This window comes from Microcaecilia unicolor, chromosome 2, assembly GCF_901765095.1.
Source record: "Microcaecilia unicolor chromosome 2, aMicUni1.1, whole genome shotgun sequence".
NCBI classification, from domain to species: Eukaryota; Metazoa; Chordata; class Amphibia; order Gymnophiona; family Siphonopidae; genus Microcaecilia; species Microcaecilia unicolor.
Window position 1 is genome coordinate 132363266 of NC_044032.1, and position 24000 is coordinate 132387265.

Genomic DNA, 24000 nt, shown 5'->3' on the forward strand with positions numbered 1-24000 from the left:
CTTACAGAGTACAGTAAGTTAACTGCATCCCTGTCGTATTTAGGCAGCCACACTCAGTCCAGTTCTATGGCTGATGTAAATACAATTGTGTAAATGTTAGGCATGTCAATACCAAGTGCCATTATACAATAAGCTCCTACCACACACCCTTGAGGTGCCCAGTTGTGGAATTGCCCCCATAGTTATAATGGGAGCAATTACAGACTGATAGATCACTGAACATGTTGGTCATTGCTAAGTGTACATACCAAACATGAAAATTTTTTCATTGTTGTATTTCTAGTAGGTAGAAAGCGCTTGCTATATGACTATAATTATGTATGTTTGATTACCTTTGTTTTGGCTTGGACTGCTTCTGTTTGATTATCTTTTTTTTTTTTTTTTTTTTTTTAGGTTCAGAGCTTTATGAGGGGCTGGCTTTGTAGAAGAAAATGGAAGACAATTGTTCAGGATTATATTTGTTCTCCTCATGCAGAAAGTATGAGAAAAAGAAACCAGATTGTTTTTAATATGGTTGAGGCAGAATCTGAGTATGTTCATCAACTTTATATTCTTGTAAACTGTTTTCTGCGGCCTCTAAGAATGGCTGCAAGTTCCAAGAAGCCTCCTATCAGACATGATGATGTCAGCAGTGTATTTCTCAACAGGTACTTATCTTTTTGTTACTTTTTACCATGTCTAATTGCATGAGAGTTTAGGAGTAGCATGTTCAATGGAGTTTGGTTTCCTTACTGGTGATTCTGAGCGGGAGGTACAGCCAAATCTGTTTCCAAGGAAAAGGACAGCAGATGAAAAGGGCACTCTTGGCCCACAGTTTCTTCAGTTCAGAAACTGTCAAAAAACGAACACATTTATGTGCAGAAAATAGTAAAAAGAAGTTAAACTTTATTTCTCATACATTGTACTGAAATGAGACAGAATGTGTGGTGGTATATATGTACTGTATTTCCATTATTTCACCAAAGAATCAGTCCAGACTAATGAGTTATGGCAATCCGCCAGCAGGTAGAGTTAGAGAATATTATTGAGCTCTGCCTTATAAGCTCTGTGCAGTATAGCTCAGCCAGTATTCTCTGTCTCCAGCAGGCAATTAGGCGTTCCCTGTGCAGCTCTGTGACTTCTCTCTGTGGTCTCCTGTCCTATTGCCAGTCTCAGCTGAGTTGAGGTTGAGACAGTGTTGTGCCTCAGGTGTAAACCTAGTAGTTCTAGGTCCCTCCCTGCTACCCCATTACCACTTCTGTGCCTCTCTTCTTCCCTAGCTAATTTTCTCCTGCCTGATTTAAAAAAAACAAACAAAAAACAAAACCCCAACCAAAACAAACAATGCTGAACTTTAGCTTTGGTGTGGGGACGCCTTTGGGACTTTGCAGAGCCTTTGAGGTGAGCGGACTGGCAGAGAATATATGCAAACTGTGAGTACCTTATCATGGCAGAACTTTTAAAAGGCTATTTCCGTTGTGGCTGTTTCTGTCAGGTTTGTGTACTATTTGCATTAAACTGGCTGAATTACAAGTTCTGCTGAATTTAGGTACTTCTACCGTGTCTCCCTTACTACCAGATTAATTTTATGCTGGTGCAGTTTTGGCGGGCTCATCCGTGGCAACTGTGAATTGAGATGTAGCTGCGGCTATCTTGTGTTCTGAGTTCCAGCTAGTGGGAGTAACGCAGGAGCATGCTCATGTGGTTCAGAGGCCTAGCTTGATGCCATTTTCTCCTGAATTTGTTCTCGTGCATCAGACTTTTTTGTTAAACACCATGCAGCCTATGCCTGTCACTCATTTATCTCAGCAAGGCAGATGATCCGCAAACTCCAAGATGGAAAACAACGAAGCAGATCAGTAGGAGATAAAAATAGACTTTGAGTAAATAACCTTTTTTATTAAAAAAAGCCTGACACAGGCTGTGTTTCGCCCAGCAGGGCTGCATCAGGGGCTATAGAAAACAAATAAAACAACAAATAAATTGAATAAATACGTAAATGAGTACAAGTAAAATAATGACATAAATGGTAAAAGATCAAAATAAAAATACATAAAAACTCGGCTGATACCATAATAACACCATGACTTAAGATAATGTAAAAATATACATATAATGTATGACAAACTGCCAGAATAATACTTCATTTTAAAGCTATCATTGAGTTATGACAAATAGAACACCCACATGAAAAAATTATTATTGAATTGTAACAGAACATAAAAAGTGATAAAAAATATATATATACAAAATCTATATAACCAATACATATAAAACGTATAATTGATAAGATATGGTTATATAGATTTTGTATATATATATTTTTTATCACTTTTTATGTTCTGTTACAATTCAATAATAATTTTTTCATGTGGGTGTTCTATTTGTCATAACTCAATGATAGCTTTAAAATGAAGTCATATGCATTGACAATAAGGATCATTGAGTGAGTGTCCTTATGTTACCATTTTATATACATACATGTCAATGCATATGACTGTGCGTACCAGTAAACATGACTGAAAAAGAAAAAAATAATATAAAAAATATATAAAATAAAAATGTGAAAACTCACATGTACAGGAAAATGAGACTGCGTATCTTCTCAAGCACAAGGTTAAAAAAACAGCACGAACTAAATGATTCGAACAGATGATGACCTGAATCAAGAAAGGAGAACACTAAGAGTGAATATTCTCGCTCTTATACTGCCTATATTAAGTGGACATAAGCTGACAGCACGACTTGACATGACGTATCCAGTATGCAACTGCCTAACCATGATTCCAAAGTAGCTCAATGAATGAAGGAAATACAACCAAACACCTATAAGAGGGGGCGAAGGAGGGACCTATGAATAAATATTAAATATTCCATTCCTAATACTGCCTTCATTCAGATATCTAACAGACATAGGATAAAATCATGACTGCCAACAATGTGTTCAATACGTAGCTGCCTAACAAAGGACTGTCGGGCTTTTTTTTTTTTTTTTTTTATAAAAAAGGTCATTTACACAATAAAGTCTATTTTTATCTCCTACAGATCTGCTTCGTTGTTTTCCAACTCATTTATCTCAGCCTGTTTCTGTTACTGCTAATCATTTCTATAGCGCTACTAGACATATATATACAGGTACTTTCTCTGTCCTTAGGGGGCTGATAATCTAAGTTTTTTGTACCTGGGGCAATGGAGGGTTAAGTGGCTTGCCCAAGGTCACAAGGAGCTGTAGTGGGGATTGAACCCAGGTTGCCAGGATCAAAGCCCACTGCACTAACCATTAGGCTACTCCTCCACTGAGAAGAATATTTCCAAAGAGAGGAAATTATTTGTGCTTAAGGAGACGGAAGAGCTTTCTCGTTCTTCTCCTCATGAGTCTGAGGAAAGATTATTTTTATTTTTGTTACATTTGTACCCCACTCATGGCAGGCTCAATGCGGCAGGCAATGGAGGGTTAAGTGACTTGCCCAGAGTTACAAGGAGCTGCCTGTGCCAGGAATCGAACTCAGTTCCTCAGTTCCCCGGGACCAAAGTCCACCACCCTAACCACTAGGCCACTCCTCCACTCAGTAGCTTCAGAGCATTCAGTTTCTAATGATTTGCCTGAGCCAGATATGCCTGGTGCAAGAGGAGGAGATGATCCTACAGCAGCTAGGTTATATCTTAAAGAAGAGCTCCCCTTCCTAATCACCAGAATATGGAAATTTTGAATATTTCCTCTCCAGCTCAGACTGCATTCTCAGCCCCCTCTATAATGTCTGGTACTAAGAGACCCTCTAAATCTTTTCATATTCATGAGGCTATGCAGAAGCTCATTGTAGCTCAGTGGGTCAGTCGACTCTATTCTTAAAGTAGCAAGAAGAGTCTTTACCCCCTTCTGCCAGCTGACTTAGGACAGTTTGCTTTGCTGAAGGTGGATGCTGATTACAGTGGTCACTAAACGGACAATCCTAGGGGGTTATTTTCAATTCATGGCAATGCCGTTCAGCCTGATGACTGCTCCATGCACTTTTTCCAAAGTGATGGTGGCAGTGACTGCCTTTCTTTACAAACAAGGTATTCAGGTACACCCTTATCTAGACGATTGGCTTATTCGAGCTCCTTCATATCAAGAGAGACTTCAGAGTACTTGCAAAGCAATTTCTCTTCTCTTGTCCTTGAGTTGGGTGGTAAACAACAGCAAAAGCCACTTGACCCTGATCAATCTTTTGAGTATCTGGGGGTCTGCTTTGATACGAAGGTAGGGAATGTCTTTTTTCTCCTGGCTCATCAGCTGAAACTTCAGCATCAGTTTACCACTCTTTTGTTTCTTCCCTGCCCCAGAGCGTGGGATTATATGCAAGTTCTCGGGTCCATGGCAGCCACCCTGAATATACTTCCATGGGCCAGATTCCATATGCGGCCTGTACAGTCTTCTCTGTTGCACTGTTGGTCCCCAGTATCAGAGGTCTACGATGAGTTGGTTCCCTGGATGTGCCAGGCCAGAGTGAGTTTGGACTGGTGGTTACATCCTCTGAAAATTCAAGCAGGTCTTCTATTGTACACTTTGAATCGGAGATGGACATCCCCCTGACTTCAGTGACTCATATAGCTGGTGCCCTGAATACTCAAACGGACTACCTCAGCAGAGTATCTCTGGATCCAGGGGAATGACAGCTTTCAGAGGCAGCATTCCACCTCATCACATCTCACTGGGATGTTCCGATTGTGGATCTCATGGCATCCATACTCAGCGTGCAAGCACGCAGCTTCTATAGTTGGCAGAATAAAACAGGCTCACTGGGCATAGATGCTCTAGTACAACCTTTGCTGATGATGGGGATTCTCTGTCTTTCTCCCATGACCATGATAGGCAGGATGCTACACCTCATCGCTCTTCATCGGGGCCTGATAATTCTTGTGGAACCGGACTGGCCCAGATGTCTTTGGTATGCAGATCTCGTACACCTTCAGGTAGCTCCTCCTTTTCATCTTCCTTAGCAAAAAGGACAGTTACATCAAGGTCTGATTCTCGTAAAGGATCCCTCCCCCTTTGGCCTGGCTATTGAGAGGGTGCAACTAAGGAAGAAAGGATACTCCAAAGATGTTATTATGACTTTACTTCAATATCGTAAGTGGTCCACTTCTGCTTCTTATGCTACAGCATGTAGAACATTTGAAGGTTAGTCTAAAGATAGGAGTATTTCCACTTTTGCAAGCTTCTTTGTCTAAAATGTTAGCTTTCCTTCCTTCAGGAAGGCTTCAAAAAAGGGCTAGCTTTTAATTCCTTCACAGTTCAAGTTAAAGCCTTGGCTTTGTTATAGAGGCCATATTAAGAAATTTTCTCTTGGAGCGCATCTGGATATAGTCCGTTTTTTAAAGGGAGTAAATCACTTATATCCTTCTCTTCAGAAGGTCTGTCCAGAGTGGAATCTTACTCTGGTTCTTAAATCTCTTCAAAAAGTCCTGTTTGAACTTCTTTGGAAAGCCACCATCAAAGATCTGACCTTGAAATCGATCTTCCTTGTTGCTGTCTCTTCTGCGAGGTGGGTCTCTGAGCTTCAGGCTTTCTCCTGCAGAGAAAACCTTCCTCTGTTTTTCAGAGATGGGAGTTTCTATTCAGACAGTTCCTCCTTTCATCTAAACCAGATGGTTTTCCTGCCTTCCTTTTCCAGAGTTGATCATATGTCAAATTACTTTTCTCTTTGTCTTTTAGATGTCAAGAGAGTACCTTACTTCTATCAATGATTTACATAGTAACATAGTAACATAGTAGATGACGGCAGAAAAAGACCTGCATGGTCCATCCAGTCTGCCCAAGACAAACTCATATGTGTATATCTTACCTTGAATTGAATTTGTACCAGTCCTTTTCAGGGCACAGACCATATAAGTCTGCCCAGCAGTATTTCCCGTCTCCCAACCACCAGTCCCGCCTCCCATCACCGGCTCTGGTACAGACCGTATAAGTCTGCCCTCCCCTATCCTTGCTTCCCAACCACCACCCCCTCTTCCCCCCACCTGCTCCGCCACCCAATTTCAGCTAAGCTTCTGAGGATCCATTCCTTCTGCACAGGATTCCTCTATGCATATCCCATGCATGTTTGAACTCCGTTACCGTTTTCATCTCCACCACCTCCCGCGGGAGGGCAATCCAAGCGTTCACCACCCTCTCCGTGAAAAAATACTTCCTGACATCTTTCCTGAGTCTGCCCCCCTTCAATCTCATTTCATGTCCTCTCGTTCTACCGCCTTCCCATCTCCGGAAAAGATTCGTTTGCGGATTAATACCTTTCAAATATTTGAACGTCTGTATCATATCACCCCTGTTCCTCCTTTCCTCCAGGGTGTACATGTTCAGGTCAGCAAGCCTCTCTTCATACGTCTTGGAACGTAAATCCCATACCATCCTCGTAGCTTTTCTTTGCACCGCTTCCATTTTTTTTAACATCCTTCGCAAGATACGGCCTCCAAAACTGAACACAATACTCCAGGTGGGGCCTCACCAATGTCTTATACAGGGGCATTAAAACCTCCTTTCTTCTGCTGGTCACTCCTCTCTCTATACAGCCTAGCAATCTTCTAGCTACGGCCACCGCCTTGTCGCACTGTTTCGTCGCCTTCAGGTCCTCAGATACTATCACCCCAAGATCCCTCTCCCCGTCCGTGCCTATCAGACTCTCCCCACCTAACACATACGTCTCCCTTGGATTTCTACTCCCTAAGTGCATCACTTTGCATTTCTTCGCATTGAATTTTAATTGCCAAACGTTAGACCATTCTTCTAGCTTCTTCAGATCTTTTTTCATGTTTTCCACTCCCTCCGGGGTGTCCACTCTGTTGGAAATCTTGGTGTCATCCGCAAAAAGGCAAACTTTACTTTGTAACCCTTCGGCTATGTCACTCACAAATATATTGAACAGAATCGGCCCCAGCACCGATCCCTGAGGCACTCCACCACTCACCTTTCCCTCCTCCGAGCGAACTCCATTTACCACCACCCTCTGGCGTCTGTCCGTCAACCAGTTCCTAATCCAGTTCACCACTTTGGGTCCTATCTTCAGGCTGTCTAGTTTATTTAAGAGCCTCCTGTGGGGAACCGTGTCAAAAGCCTTGCTGAAATCTAAGTAGATGACGTCCATAGCACGTCCTTGATTTAATTCTCCTGTCACCCAGTCAAAGAATTCAATGAGATTCGTTTGGCACGATTTCCCTTTGGTGAAACCATGTTTTCACCGAGGACAAGCAGGCTGCTTGTTCTCACTGATGGGTGACGTCCACGGCAGCCCCTCCAATCGGAATCTTCACTAGCAAAGTCCTTTGCTAGCCCTCGCGCGCCCACGCAGCCGTCTTCCCGCCCGAAACCGGCTCGAGCCGGCCAGTCTTCTTTCGTCCGCACTCGGTACGGCTGTGTTTTTTTGCCGTGTCGAGCCCCGGAGAGTCGACCTCGCGCGTCCTTTGTACAAATCGACGTGTTTTTTCTTCGGAAAAGATTTAAATTCGTTCGGAAAGTGCTCCGCAAACCCCCTTGGGTTTCGTTTGCCCCTTCCCGTATTTCCAGTCTTTGTCCCGGTAAGTTTTCTTTCGTCGTCGGGGTAGGCCTCCTTTCGGCCTCGGTCGAGATTTTTCTCCCTCAAAGTTTTTGGTGCTCAAATTCGTCATTTCGGATTTTGATTTCGCCGGCGTGATTTTTCCGCCCATGACATCGAAGCCTTCCAGCGGCTTCAAGAAGTGCACCCAGTGCGCCCGGGTAATCTCGCTCACTGATAGGCACTCTTCGTGTCTTCAGTGTCTGGGGGCCAAGCACCGTCCTCAGAACTGTAGCCTGTGTTCCCTGTTACAAAGGCGGACTCAGGTAGCGAGATTGGCCCAGTGGAACGTTTTGTTCTCGGGCTCTTCATCGGCATCGGCACCGGGGTCATCGAGTGCATCGACGTCGTCAGCGTCCAGACCTTCATCCTCGGCCGCCAGTGCATCGAGTGCATCGAGGCATCGGCCCTCTGCATCGGCGCCGAGACATCGGATAGCTGCATCGGCGTCGGTGGTTCCGGGACCTCGTCTGCTGATGTCGTCGGACGGTGGTGCATCGTCAGGAGTGCAGGTGAGGGCTGTCCATTCCCCTGCTGGTGGCGGTGAGCCTTCGGGTGGGTCTCCCCCTACCCTGAGGGCTCCTGCGGTACAGCCCCCCCGGGATCGACCTGCTTCGACCTCGGCCCCGAGAAAGCGACGGATGGATTCTACGTCCTCCTCATCGGTGCCGGAAAGCTCCGGTGACATGCTTCGGAAGAAGTCGAAGAAGCATCGACACCGGTCTCCTCCCCGCGTCGGCACCGAGAGCTCTGGTCGCCGAGGGAGTCGGCACCCAGCAGGCATCGGCACCGAGAGGACCGCTCACCCTCTGTTCAGGAGGTGTCGATGCGCTCCACTCTGGACAGCCCGGAACAGCCTCCACGCCCGGAACAGGTTCTGACGTCGACGCCTGCATCGGCCTCCATGCCTTTCTCTGCAGCCGCTCTGAACGAGAGCCTCCGGGCCGTTCTCCCAGAGATTCTGGGAGAGCTGTTGCGCCCTACCCCTCCGGTACCGGCGGTGCTTGCGCCTCCGGTACCGTCGAGCGTGGCGCCGGCTGGCCCATCGCCCGGGGTGAGGTCCCCGACGTCGGTACCGCGTGCGGTGCCGACTGCGGCCACCTCCCAGGAGGGCTCCCCGACTACGTCGGCGGAGGGAGCTTCGCCGATGCGGGCGAGGGAGTCTACCTCTCGACGCCCCCATCGTGGACGTGGCTCCACGGAGTTGAGCCGGGCGAGGTTGCAGACACAGGTCTGTGAACTTGTGTCTGACACCGAGGGTGAGGCCTCGTGGGAAGAGGAAGAAGACCCCAGATATTTCTCTGACGAGGAGTCTGAGGGTCTTCCTTCCGATCCCACTCCCTCTCCTGAGAGACAGCTTTCTCCTCCCGAGAGTCTGTCTTTCGCTTCCTTTGTCCGGGAGATGTCTACGGCCATCCCCTTCCCGGTGGTTGTGGAGGACGAGCCCAGGGCTGAAATGTTTGAGCTCCTGGACTATCCTTCTCCACCTAAGGAAGCGTCCACTGTTCCCTTGCACCATGTCCTGAAAAAAGACATTGCTTGCGAACTGGACCAAGCCACTAAGTAATCCCCACATCCCCAAGAAGATCAAGTCCCAGTACCGGATCCATGGGGACCCAGAGCTGATGCGCACTCAGTTGCCTCACGACTCTGGAGTTGTGGATCTGGCCCTAAAGAAGGCTAAGAGTTCTAGGGAGCATGCTTCGGCGCCCCCGGGCAAAGACTCTAGAACCTTAGACTCCTTTGGGAGGAAGGCCTACCATTCCTCTATGCTCATGGCCAAAATCCAGTCTTACCAGCTCTACACGAGCATACACATGCGGAACAATGTGCGGCAGTTGGCGGGCTTGGTTGATGCTCTCCCCCCTGAGCAAGCCAAGCCTTTTCAGGAGGTGGTCAGGCAGCTGAAGGCGTGCAGAAAATTCCTGGCCAGAGGAGTTTATGACACTTTTGATGTTGCGTCCAGGGCCGCTGCTCAAGGTGTGGTGATGCGCAGGCTCTCATGGCTGCGTGCCGCCGACCTGGAGAATAGAATCCAGCAGCGGATTGCGGACTCGCCTTGCCGTGCGGATAACATTTTTGGCGAAAAAGTCGAGCAGGTGGTAGAGTCTCTCCACCAGCGGGACACCGCATTCGACAAGTTCGCCCGCCGGCAGCCTTCAGCTTCTACCTCTACAGGTAGACGATTTTTCGGGGGAAGGAAGACTGTTCCCTACTCTTCTGGCAAGCGTAGGTACAATCCTCCTTCTCGACAGCCTGCGGCCCAGGCTAAGCCCCAGCGCGCTCGCTCTCGTCAGCAGCGTGCGCCTCAGCAAGGCCCCGTGGCTCCCCAGCAAAAGCAAGGGGCGAGCTTTTGACTGGCTCCAGCATAGCATAGCCGACATCCAAGTGTCAGTGCCGGGCGACCTGCCGGTCGGGGGGAGGTTGAAAGCTTTTCACCAAAGGTGGCCTCTCATAACCTCCGATCAGTGGGTTCTGCAAATAGTCCGGCAAGGATACACCCTCAATTTGGCCTCAAAACCTCCAAATTGTCCACCGGGAGCTCAGTCTTACAGCTTCCAGCACAAGCAGGTACTTGCAGAGGAACTCTCCGCCCTTCTCAGCGCCAATGCGGTCGAGCCCGTGCCATCCGGGCAAGAAGGGCTGGGATTCTATTCCAGGTACTTCCTTGTGGAAAAGAAAACAGGGGGGATGCGTCCCATCCTAGACCTAAGGGCCCTGAACAAATATCTCGTAAAAGAAAAGATCAGGATGCTTTCCCTGGGCACCCTTCTCCCCATGATTCAGCAAAACGATTGGCTATGCTCTCTGGACTTGAAGGATGCCTACACACACATCCCGATACTGCCAGCTCACAGACAGTATCTGCGATTTCAGCTGGGCAGACGTCACTTCCAGTACTGTGTGCTACCCTTTGGGCTCGCCTCTGCGCCCAGGGTGTTCACAAAGTGCCTGGCTGTAGTAGCAGCGGCACTTCGCAGACTGGGGGTGCACGTGTTCCCGTATCTCGACGATTGGCTGGTGAAGAACACGTCCGAGGCAGGAGCCCTGCAGTCCATGCAGATGACTATTCGCCTCCTGGAGCTACTGGGGTTTGTAATAAATTACCCAAAGTCCCATCTTCGCCCAGTGCAGAGACTCGAATTCATAGGAGCTCTGCTGGATTCTCGGACGGCTCGTGCCTATCTCCCAGAGACGAGAGCCAACAACTTGTTGTCCCTCGTCTCGCGGGTGCGAGCGTCCCAGCAGATCACAGCTCGGCAGATGTTGAGATTGCTGGGCCACATGGCCTCCACAGTTCATGTGACTCCCATGGCCCGCCTTCACATGAGATCTGCTCAATGGACCCTAGCTTCCCAGTGGTTCCAGGCTGCTGGGGATCTAGAAGACGTAATCCACCTGTCCACGAGTTTTCTCGAATCCCTGTATTGGTGGACGATTTGGTCCAATTTGACTCTGGGACGTCCTTTCCAAATTCCTCAGCCACAAAAAGTGCTGACCACGGATGCGTCTCTCCTGGGATGGGGAGCTCATGTCGATGGGCTTCACACCCAAGGAAGCTGGTCCCTCCAGGAACGCGGTCTACAGATCAATCTCCTGGAGTTGCGAGCGATCTGGAACGCTCTGAAGGCTTTCAGAGATCGGCTGTCCCACCAAATTATCCAAATTCAGACAGACAACCAGGTTGCCATGTACTATGTCAACAAGCAGGGGGGCACCGGATCTCGCCCCCTGTGTCAGGAAGCCGTCAGCATGTGGCTCTGGGCTCGCCGTCACGGCATGGTGCTCCAAGCCACATATCTGGCAGGCGGTAAACAACAGTCTGGCCGACAGACTGAGCAGGATTATGCAACCTCACGAGTGGTCGCTCAACTCCCGAGTGGTGCGCCAGATCTTCCAAGCGTGGGGCACCCCCTTGGTGGATCTCTTCGCATCTCGAGCGAACCACAAAGTCCCTCAGTTCTGTTCCAGGCTTCAGGCCCCCGGCAGACTGGCATCGGATGCCTTCCTCCTGGATTGGGGGGAGGGTCTGCTGTATGCTTATCCTCCCATTCCTCTGGTGGGGAAGACTTTGTTGAAACTCAAGCAAGACCGAGGCACCATGATTCTGATTGCTCCTTTTTGGCCGCGTCAGATCTGGTTCCCGCTTCTTCTGGAGTTATCCTCCGAAGAACCGTGGAGATTGGAGTGTTTTCCGACCCTCATCACGCAGGACGAATGGGCTCTTCTGCATCCCAGCCTCCGGTCCCTGGCTCTCACGGCCTGGATGTTGAGAGCGTAGTCTTTGCCTCTTTGGGTCTGTCAGAGGGTGTCTCCCGCATCTTGCTTGCTTCCAGGAAAGATTCCACTAAGAGGAGTTACTTCTTTCTATGGAGGAGGTTTGCCGTCTGGTGTGACAGCAAGGCCCTAGCTCCTCGCTCTTGTCCTACACAGACCCTGCTTGAATACCTTCTGCACTTGTCTGAGTCTGGTCTCAAGACCAACTCTGTAAGAGTTCACCTTAGCGCAATCAGTGCATACCATTACCATGTGGAAGGTAAGCCGATCTCAGGACAGCCTTTAGTTGTTCGCTTCATGAGAGGTTTGCTTTTGTCAAAGCCCCCTGTCAAGCCTCCTACAGTGTCATGGGATCTCAATGTCGTTCTCACCCAGCTGATGAAACCTCCTTTTGAGCCACTGAATTCCTGCCATCTGAAGTACTTGACCTGGAAGGTCATTTTCTTGGTGGCAGTTACTTCAGCTCGTAGAGTCAGTGAGCTTCAGGCCCTGGTAGCCCAGGCCCCTGTTGAGAATTGGGGGGTCCCGAGCCCCCCCAGGAAGGCTAGAGTGACCTTAATCTGACTCCATCTCTAAATAACACTAGTACTGGGGTAATCAGGGAGTTATTGCCTCTAAGGGAGAAGTTAGGTCTAAGGAAAAGATACCAGCCTTATGACAAACTGGATTTAGATTACAAGTTATACAATGCATTTATACTTACAGCCTTTGATCATTAAGTGAAGCCCACAAATCATCATTTGGAATGAGGAGTTTATTTGCCAAGGTATAAGTCAAATCAGTGATTGACAACAGGCATGTACAATCAATTAATTATAGGAATATAATAAGCTGCAAACAGGTGTTAATTATTTGCTAATCTTTTATAATTTCTTTTTACCAATTAGAGGTTTTACAAGGGAAAGCAATTAGGTAATTTGTTAATTCTGCTGGACACATTGGTTTCCCTTGGAGAGAGAGTGCCAACCCTTGTCTCTCTAACTTAAACCAGGAACTACCCTGAATTTTATAGGCTCCCTCAGGATATGGATAATATGACAGTAGATATACCTGATTGGATCTATGCTAATGTCATGGTTGTCACTGATTGGCTCATGCTAATGAGTAGCTTCTATCTTGCTACGCCTTTCCTTTCTCACACCAGCTGACCACAATCCTGCTCACAGGAAGTCTCCCTCCTCTCTGGAACAGCTAGCTCCCTATTTTCTTTGCACCTGCTATGACTCACTTATTTCTCAACTTGTTTTTCTAACTTACATTAGAGAAAATTCCACTTTGTAACAGATACGGGCTTCCATTTTGTGTTGAAATCCTCTATTTTGTTTCCATATCTATTGACTTTTCCTAATTTAGCTTATTTAGGCCTCAATCTGGGCTACAAACTAGGCCATACTTTTCCAGTAAGCTCCCAGTTATGTCAGCCATCAGATTTCTGACTCAGCCAAGGTCTGTACTGGCCTGAGCTCTATGACTAGGCCCACCACCATTCCAGTGGGGGGGTCTCTGGCTGTACCATAATTATACACCCCTTACACCAAATTTCATCATAACAGAGTAGTCCTCCGCACTCACCCTAAGTTCTTGCCAAAGGTCGTGTCGGAGTTCCATCTGAACCAGTCAATTGTCTTGCCAACATTTTTTCCCCGTCCTCATTCCTGCCCTGCTGAACGTCAGCTGCACACATTGGACTGCAAGAGAGCATTGGCCTTCTACCTGGAGCGGACACAGCCCCACAGACAGTCCGCCCAATTGTTTGTTTCTTTTGATCCCAATAGGAGGGGAGTGGCTGTAGGGAAACGCACCATATCCAATTGGCTAGCAGATTGCATTTCCTTCACTTACGCCCAGGCGGGGCTGGCTCTTGAGGGTCATGTCACGGCTCATAATGTTAGAGCCATGGCTGCGTCGGTAGCCCACTTGAAGTCAGCCTCCATTGAAGAAATTTGCAAAGCTGCGACGTGGTCATCTGTCCACACATTCACATCTCATTACTGCCTGCAGCAGGATACCCGACGCGACAGTCGGTTCGGGCAGTCAGTTCTTCAGAACCTGTTTGGGCTTTAGGATCCAACTCCACCCCCCAAGGGCCCTGTTTGTTCTGTTCCAGGCTGCACTCTCAGTTAGTTGGTAAATTTTTTAGGTCAATCTCAGTTATGTCCTCGCCGTTGCGAGGCCCAATTGACCATGGTTGTTGTTTTGAGTGAGCCTGGGGGCTAGGGATACCCCATCAGTGAGAACAAGCAGCCTGCTTGTCCTCGGAGAAAGCGAATGCTACATACCTGTAGAAGGTATTCTCCGAGGACAGCAGGCTGATTGTTCTCACAAACCCGCCCGCCTCCCCTTTGGAGTTGTGTCTTCCCTTGTATCTCTTTTGCTACATATGAGACTGGCCGGCTCGAGCCGGTTTCGGGCGGGAAGACGGCCGCGCATGCGCGCGAGGGCTAGCAAAGGACTTTGCTAGTGAAGATTCCGATTGGAGGGGCTGCCGTGGAGGTCACCCATCAGTGAGAACAATCAGCCTGCTGTCCTCGGAGAATACCTTCTACAGGTATGTAGCATTCGCTGTCTCGGATCTTGCAACTTATTGGCTTCCAGGAAATTCACTATCCTTTCCTTCAGCATGGCTTCCATTACTTTTCCAATAACCGAAGTGAGGCTTACCGGCCTGTAGTTTCCAGCTTCTTCCCTATCCCCACTTTTGTGAAGAGGGACCACCTCCGCCGTTCTCCAATCCCTCGGAACCTCTCCCGTCTCCAAGGATTTATTAAACAAGTTTTAAGAGGACCTGCCAGAACCTCTTTGAGCTCCCTCAGTATTCTGGGGTAGATCCCGTCCGGCCCCATGGCTTTGTCCACCTTTAGCTTTCCAAGTTGTTGATACACACTCTCTTCTGTGAACGGCGCTCTATGCACCTCTTTCTCAGGTGTACTTTTGCCAGTCCCTCTCGGTCCTTCCCCAGGGTTTTCTTCAGTGAAAACAGAACAAAAGTATCTATTTAGCAAATGGGCTTTTTCTTCATCATTTTCTACATAGCGTTTTGTTGTATCTTTTAGTCTCACAATTCCCTTTATAGTCTTTCTCCTTTCACTAATATACCTGAAGAAGTTTTTGTCTCCCCTCCTTACATTTCTAGCCATTTGTTCTTCCGCTTGCACCTTCGCCAGACGTACCTCTCTCTTGGCTTCTTTCAGTTTTGATTTTAAGCGCTGTGATCATCTTTTTGTTCTCTTTTCAGTACAACATAAAGGTATGTCTGCCTCAAGAATGACGATGGCTGGATGGTTAAAAGAGGCTATTTCTTCAGCTTATTTGCTCTCAGGCAAAACTTCTCCATTGGACATTAAAGTTCATTCCACAAGAGCTTTGCCTACTACTTTGGTGGAATAATGTGCTATCTCATTGGAAGAAATTTATAGATCCACTAAGTGGTCCACTTGTCATTCCTTTATCAAGCATTACCATTTTGATGTGGTGGCCAGGTGAGATGCCTCTTTGGAGCTCAAGTGCTTTCTGCAGGGGTATTGTGTTCCCACCCTAATTGAGGATTGCATTTTTACATCTCAATAATCTGTACTAATCCTTTTGTGATGTAATAGACGGAAAAATTAGTCCTTACCTAATAATTTCCTTTAGTCCCAAAGGATCAGTCCAAAACCCATCCTCCTTCTCTACTCAGTGTATTTTGTATATACATAGTTATGTGGTTTGTTGTTTCTAAGGCACATAAGTACATAAGTATTGCCATACTGGGACAGACCAAAGGTCCATCAAGCCCAGCATCCTGTTTCCAACAGTGGCCAATCCAGGTCACAAATACCTGGTAAGATCTCAAAAAAGTACTAAACATTTTATACTGCTTATCCCAGAAATAGTGGATTTTCCCCAAGTCCAATTTATAATTATTATAATAATAATTATTATTATTATTACATTTGTACCTTGTGCTTTCCCACACAATGCAGGCTCAATGCGGCTCACATAATAATTTGCAATACAATGGTCTATGGACTTTCCCTTTAGGAAGCCGTCCAAACCTTTTTAAAACTCTGCTAAGCTAACCGCCTTTACCACATTCTCCAGCAACGAATTCCAGAGTTTATTTACACGTTGAGTGAAGAAAAACTTTCTGATTCGTTTTAAATTTACTACTTTGTAGCTTCATCACATGCCCCCTAGTCCTAGTATTTTTGGAAAGCATAAACAGACGCTTCATATCTACCCATTCAACTCCACTCATTATTTTATAGACCTCTATCATATCTTCCCTCAGCCGTCTTTTCTCCAAGCTGAAGAGCCCTAGCCGCTTTAGCCTTTCCTCATAGGGAAGTCGTCCCATCCCCTTTATCATTTTCATCGCCCTTCTCTGTACCTTTTCTAATTCCACTATATCGTTTTTTAGATGCGGCAACCAGAACCGAACACAATATTCTAGGTGCGGTCGCACCATGGAGCGATACAAAGGCATTGTAACATCCTCATTTTTGTTTTCCATTCCTTTCCTAATAATACCTAGCATTCTATTTGCTTTCTTAGCCACAGCAGCACGCTGAGCAGAAGGTTTCAACGTATCATCAACGACGACACCTAGATCCCTTTCTTTGTCTATGACTTCTACTGTGGAACCTTGCATGACGTTCAGGTTCCTCTTTCCCACATGCATCACTTTTCACTTGCTCACATTAAACGTCATCTGCCATTTAGATGCCCAGTCTCACAGTCTCGTAAGGTCCTCCTGTCATTTAATGACTTTGAATAACTTTGTGTCATCAGCAAATTTAATTACCTCGGTAGTTACTCCCATCTCTAGGTCATTTATAAATATGTTAAGTACAGAGGTGTGGTAGCCGTGTTAGTCCACTTCTAAAAATAATCAATAGAAATCAAACAAAATAAAACATGGAAAAGAAAATAAGATGATACCTTTTTTTTATTGGACATAACTTAATGCATTTCTTGATTAGCTTTCGAAGGTTGCCCTTCTTCGTCAGATCGGAAATAAGCAAATGTGGTAGATGACAGTATATATAAGTAAAACATCCAAGCATTTCATTGACAGTCTAAAGGAATATTTCATATCCTCATCTTCCAATGTGGTATATATCATTCAGTGCAAAAAATGTAACGGAGGATGCTATATTGGAGAAACAGGCCAGATGCTAAAGACAAGATTTAATTTACATAGACATCACATGAAGAATACTGGTGCCATCCGGGTTCCCACCCCTGTGGGTCAGCACTTTACAAAACCAGATCACTGTACCAGTGACTTCATAGTAAGAATCCTGAAAGGTAACTTTAAAACAATACAGGAACATAAAACCTTTGAAGTCAGAATGATTGAATATTTTGACACACAACAGACAGGAGTTAACAAGGATCTGGGTTTTCTAGCCCATTATAAACCATAAAGTTGTATTGCTCTCTTTATCACCCTCCTCTCACCTATCCACCCCCATCCTGTTAGACTATCTCTGAAATGCTTTGATGTTCCCATGCATACCTCCTACCCATCCCCACCCTGTTAGACTGTCAATGAAATGCTTGGATGTTTTACTTATATATACTGTCATCTACCACATTTGCTTATTTCCGATTTGACGAAGAAGGGCAACCTTCGAAAGCTAATCAGAAATGTATTAAGTTATGTCCAATAAAAAAGGTATCATCTTGTTTTATTTTATAAATATGTTATAAAGCAGCAGTCCCAGCACAGACCCCTGGGGAATCCCACCAACTACTCTTCTCCATTGAGAATACTGAACATTTAACCCTACTCTGTTTTCTATCTTTTAACCAGTTTTTAATCCACAATAGAACACTACCTCCTTTCCCATGACTCTCCAATTTCCTCTGGTGTCTTTTATGAGGTACTTTGTCAAACACCTTCTGAAAATCCAGATACACAATATCAACCGGCTCACCTTTATCCACATGTTTGTTCACCCCTTCAAAGAAATGTAGTAGATTGGTGAGGCAAGATTTCCATTCACTAAATCCATGTTGGCTTTGTCTCATTAATCCATGCTTTTGAATATGTTCTGTAATTTTGTTTTTTTTATAATAGTCTCTACCATTTTGTCCGGCACCGACATCAGATTCACTGGTCTATAATTTCCCGGATCTTCCCTGGAACCTTTAAAAAAAAATTGGCGTTACATTGGCCACCCTCCAATCTTATGGTACCACGCCAGATTTTAAGGATAAAACCAGTGAAGGAGAAAGCAACAAGCAAGAAATGATACTGCTAATTTCTCCTGCCAAATGGAGGAAGATGAACAGAAGTGTCATACTGCAAGCAACAGTGGCTCTGGTTCCCCGCTTTTCTTTTTCTCAGCTGCTGATTTACCAGGGAAAGATGATCTGAGAGAGCCTCTCCTAAACATTTGGCCCTAGGTGCATGTCTGGTTTGCCTGTGCCTTAACCCTGCTGTGAAAATGTTCAGTCATCATATGATCATGCTCATTATGTTCTTTTAAAGCATATTGTGCTCTTATCCAGTTAGGTTTTGCATTTCAATTATGTAAACTGTATACTAGGAGTCTTTGACTTAATCCTCAGTGCTCCAATTATGAACAAGGCTCTGATTAAGATTTTACTGATGATCTGTAGAAACCAGTATGCAAACTTACTTTCTCTATATTATTTGGAATATTGGCGTGCTCTCTTTTTACATTTGGTTTTTTATTTGGAGGGATGGGAGAGGGGTAGATGTTGTAGCCACCAGCTGGACCTTTCGAGTAGTTGCCGTATTTTTAACTTAGTAGATTTACCTTATAGTTATGATCAAATTATGTTCAGTGATGTCAGGGACCTGATATATGAAGCATTTTTCCCATTGACACAAAAGGAGAAAACAAATTTACAAAGGCGCGGCAAGCCTGCCACAGGCTTGCTGTGCACCAATTTGTCATTACCTCCAGGATACCATAGGAGCCTAGTGGTAGTTCCCGCCCCCCACTGTGTTCCTTTTCTGGTGCTGAAAAAAATGCTTTATTTTTTTTTAGTGCCAAGGGCTTACCCATCGGTAATCGGGCAGCCCTATGCACTGCCTGGTTACCACCGGGTTAGCATGGGAGTTCTTACCGCCTCTTAAGTAGGTGGCAGTAAGGGCTTCCCCTGGAAATGGCCATGTGGCAAGTGGTTAAGTTGCCGCATAGCCATTTCCATTATGTATCTGACTTTAACTGAGCTACTGAAATACAGTATGGAGACTAACTTTTAGTTTGTTATTTTCACAGTGAAACTATAATGTTTCTTCATGAAATATTTCACCAGGGATTGAAAGCAAGAATAGCTAACTGGCCTACTCTGGTTTTAGGTAAGTTCTTTATTCTAGCAGCTTTTAATCATACATTCACATAGCTAGAAAGTTATTTTGTTTAATAAATCTGAAGGCAATAATAAATAATATTTCTGTGGATAAATGTTCTATTTCTGCAGAACTGTAAGTTTTTGATTATTTCCCACCCTCAATGGGAGGGAAAAATAGATGCATTGTTATATAATGTGGGCCAAATTCTATAAATGATACCTTAAAAATTGGTGCCAAAAAACCACACGCTTAGCATGATTTTTTATAAACTATGCCTAAAGTTAGGTATAGTTTATATAATATGCTCACGCACCGGTCTTGCAACTAAAATTTAGGCGCACCCATTTAGGCCACCTAAAACCAGGTCTAAATACCTGCGCCTAAGTTAGGTGCAAATGTGTGTTACATAATAGCACACGTAGTTTTTTGAAACGCCCACAACCCACCTATGCTATGCCCCTTTTTTTGCTGCATGCATTAGAATTTATGCCCACTGCATTATAGAATGTGTCTAGAAAGTTCTGTGCGTAAATTCTAATTCCATATCATCAAGCTGATCAATCCATAGACTGGTGGGTTGTGTCCATCTACCAGCAGGTGGAGATAGAGAGCAAACTTTTGCCTCCCTATATGTGGTCATGTGCTGCCGGAAACTCCTCAGTATGTTCTCTATCTCAGCAGGTGGTGGTCACACACAGCAGCAGCTCTGGCTAGGCCTCCAAGCCTAATCCTTAGGTTTTGTTGAGGCCTGGGGTTGAGGGCTCTTTTGAGCAAGTGCAAACCTGGTGGTGCCAGGTCCCTCCTTTTCTCCCCCCTCCCGCTGGCTCCGTTTAAAAAAAAAAAAAAAAAAAAAAAAAAATATATATATTTTAAACGTCTTTAAAGGCGTTTAATTCGACGTTTCTTTAAACGTTCATTGCAGCTACTCACTGGGACACCAGTTCGTTACAGCTCGGAGCGGCAAGCAGGTAATTTTACCTTTTTATAGCGGGCAGGGGGTTCCCCGATTCTTCTCCTCGTGGCAATGGCGTCGGAGGGCGAGGGCGCAAAGGGTCGCTCCCCGGATCGCTGGAGCGCTTCTAGAGGGGATGCGGGGGTTTTACAACCTGATTCGCCCTTGATGGGTGATAGTTTAGTGACCGATGAATGTCCCGGTCGTTCCTCCGGCGTGGCGGTTTTTTCCCCGCCATAAACGCCCATCCCCCGCTCCTCGCCTCCGCCATCTTGGCCGGCCACGCGGCTCGGACGGCTTCTTCGGGGCCGCCCTTGAGGTTGGAGACATTAATGCCATGAACGCCCTTAATTTGGGCGACGGCACAAAAGCGGCTAAAGTTAAGCGCCGTTCTTCCCGCGCGGCTCCTTCACGGAAGTTTCGCGCCGGACGCCATTTTGGATGCGCAGCATGTCTCTCCCCCGCTATTGCGAGCGCCGGTTGAGAGTGCGTCTAGGGCTGTTGCCCAGGCTGCGGAAGTGCACAGTCTGGGGGGTTTCTCCCCCGAGTTTGTTTTGCTGCTGCATCAGGCTTTCCTCATGCAAAACGCTGCCCCTGCTCCCTCTTCTGATAAAGAGGTTGAGGTTCCCAGAGGTAAACGCCCTCGGGTTGATTTCCAGGCCTTGGAGGACTTTTGTCTCCTCCGATGTAGATGAGGGCAGCGTGTCTGAGGTCTCCCAACGATCCTTTGCGGATTCCTTGGAGGAGATAGATCCCCGCTCGGATGGAGCGGATGACCCCTCTGCAGCGCGGCTTTTTAGCCCAGAGGATTTGCCCAACCTGTTGTTACAGGCCATGGACACTTTGAAGATTTCCTCTCCGGAGGACGTCTCTCCCTCAGCCCCTGTTGGCTCTGCCATTATGCTGGGGACGAAGCGCCCGCCTAGAACCTTCCACGTGCATGATGCCATGCACACCTTAATTGCGGCTCAATGGGATGTCCCGGAAACGAGCCTTAAAGTGGCTAGGGCTATGTCCCGCCTCTATCCTTTGGCTGTGAGTGAACGTGAGGCCTCTCTGTGGCCTACCGTGGATTCTTTAATCACTGCGGTGACTAAGAAAACGGCGTTGCCGGTGGAAGGTGGCACGGCCCTAAAGGACGCCCAAGACAGAAGATTGGAGGCGGCCTTAAGGTCGTCCTTGGAGGCAGCTGCTTTAAGTTTGCAGGCCTCAGTTTGCGGCTCCTATGTGGCCAGGGCGTGCCGGACTATGGTGCAGCGGGCTTCCCCCTCGGATCATTCCTTGAGGGCTGATTGGCCGGCCCTGGAATCGGGCTTAGCCTATTTGGCAGACTTGCTGTATGATGTCTGGAGAGCCTCAGCTAAAGGCATGGCTCAGACAGTCTCTGCGCGGCGGTGGCTTTGGCTGAAACATTGGTCTGCTGACCACGCCTCTAAATCCCGCCTGGCTAGATTGCCTTTTAAAGGCAAGCTGCTCTTTGGGGTCGAGCTGGACAAAATCGTGACCGATCTCGGCACGTCTAAGGGCAAGATATTACCAGAGGTCAGGGCTCGGGTTAGTACTCGTCCCGATACCTCCATACCGCCCGGGCAAGTCGGGTTCCTCTGCCCCCTCTTCCTTCAAGAGGAATTTCTCCCCCAAGCAGCATTCCTTTCGCAGAGACCGCCATCCCGGAGGTGCTCCCTCCGGTCCTCCCCCAGGGTCTCGTACCCAATGACGGGGCCTTGGTCCACGCCCCAGTGCAGATTGGAGGACGGCTGTCCTCGTTTCTGGGCGAGTGGACCACTATAACTTCAGACGCGTGGGTGCTGGAAGTCATCAGAGACGGCTACAAGCTAGAGTTCTGCCAACCCTTAAGAGACGGGTTTGTACTCTCTCCCTGCAAGTCTCCGGTCAAGCTGTGGTAGTGCAGCAGACCTTGGACAACCTGATCCGCCTGGGTGCGGTCGTTCCGGTGCCAAAAAATCAGATTGGCAAGGGACGTTACTCCATTTACTTTGTGGTTCCAAAGAAAGGAGGTTCTGTCCGGCCTATCCTCGACCTCAAAGGGGTCAATCGGGCCTGGAAAGTGAGGCACTTTCGCATGGAGACTCTCCGCTCTGTTATAGCGGCAGTGAAGGCAGGAGAGTTCTTGGCTTCCTTGGACATCAAGGAAGCGTACCTGCATATTCCCATCTGGCCTCCTCTCCAACGCTTTCTGCGTTTTACAGTCCTGAGACGACACTTCCAGTTCAGAGCCCTCCCTTTCGGGTTGGCTACTGCTCCGCGGACCTTTTCCAAAGTAATGGGGGTCATAGCGGCCTTCCTGCTAAAGGAAGGAGTACAAGTCCATCCTTATCTGGACGACTGGTTGATCCGAGCCCCCTCTTATGCAGAGTGCGGCAAAGCTATGGACCGGGTAGTTGCTCTTTTGAGCTCCCTGGGATGGATCATCAACTGGAAGAAGAGCCAGCTGCGCCCGACTCAGTCCCTGGTGTATCTGGGAGTTCGATTCGACACCCAAGTGGGCAGAGTGTTCCTGCCAGACAATCGGATTGTCAAGCTTCAGGCTCAGGTGGACTAGTTCCTAGTAGCCTCTCCTATTCGGGCTTGGGACTACGTGCAGCTGTTGGGCTCTATGACGGCCACGATGGAAGTAGTGCCCTGGGCCAGGGCTCATATGAGACCACTACAGCTATCTCTGCTGCTGCGCTGGACTCCGATGTCGGAGGATTATGCTGTGCGCCTTCCCGTGGACCCAGCAGTGCGCAAGGCGCTGAGCTGGTGGACGCAGACAGACAAGTTGTCTGCAGGATTGCCTCTGGTGACCCCGGAGTGGATTGTCGTCACGACAGACGCCTCTTTGATGGGCTGGGGAGCCCACTGCTTGGGAAGGACAGCGCAGGGGCTCTAGTCTCCTGCAGAGGCAAGTGGTCTATCAACCTCCTGGAACTCAGAGCCATTCGCTTGGTGTTATTGGAGTTCATCCCGGTACTCGTGTTGAAGCCTGTACGGGTCCTGTCGGACAATGCCACGGCTGTGGCCTATATCAACCGCCAGGGAGGTACCAGAGCGCCCCTCTAGCCAAGGAGGCTATGAGTCTTTGCCAGTGGGCGGAAGCGAACCTGGAGCAGCTTTCAGCGGCCCACATTGCCGGAGTCATGAATGTCAAGGCGGACTTTCTCAGTCGCCATACCTTGGAGCCCGGAGAGTGGCAACTATCTGCTCAGGCGTTCTTGGACATCACGAAGCGCTGGGGCCAGCCGAGCCTAGATCTGATGGCGTCATCGGCCAATGGCCAAGTGCCGCGCTTTTTCAGCAGAGGACGGGACCCTCGATCCCTGGGAGTAGATGCTCTTCTCCAACAGTGGCCGACACAAGAGCTCCTCTATGTGTTCCCGCCCTGGCCCATGTTGGGCAGGGTGCTAGACCGGGTGGCAAAGCATCCCGGCAGGGTAATCCTGGTGGGTCCGGATTGGCCCAGACGTCCCTGGTATGCGGACTTGTTCAGGCTCTCAGTCGACGATCCTCTGCGGCTGTCAGTGGAGCAGGGCCTGTTACATCAGGGTCCCGTGGGGATGGAGGATCCCTCTCCCTTTGGTCTTACGGCCTGGCTATTGAGCGGCAGCGTCTGAGGAAGAAGGGCTTCTCAGACAAGGTCATCGCCACTATGCTGAGAGCGAGGAAGCGCTCTACTTCTACTGCTTACGCCAGGGTTTGGCGTATCTTTGCAGCATGGTGTGAAGCAGGCTCACTTTCTCCCTTCACTGCTCCAATTTCTTCAGTGTTGGCGTTCCTGCAAGAAGGTCTGGAGAAAGGCCTGTCGCTCAGTTCCCTTAAAGTCCAGGTAGCGCCTCTGGCTTGCTTCAGGGGCCGCCTGAAGGGTGCTTCCCTGGCTTCGCAGCCAGATGTGGTGCGCTTTCTCAAGGGAG

The 24000-nt window shown here is 47.7% G+C and overlaps 1 protein-coding gene across 1 annotated transcript in view; it reads left to right on the forward strand.

Annotated features, from left to right (window-relative positions):
* Positions 1-24000, forward strand: part of RASGRF2 (Ras protein specific guanine nucleotide releasing factor 2) — an 839627-nt gene that overhangs the window by 292097 nt on the left and 523530 nt on the right. The window contains exons 5-6 of the mRNA XM_030193334.1: positions 394-647; positions 19064-19143. Of these exons, the coding sequence (XP_030049194.1) occupies positions 394-647; positions 19064-19143 (334 nt within the window). The remainder of the gene's footprint in view (positions 1-393; positions 648-19063; positions 19144-24000) is intronic.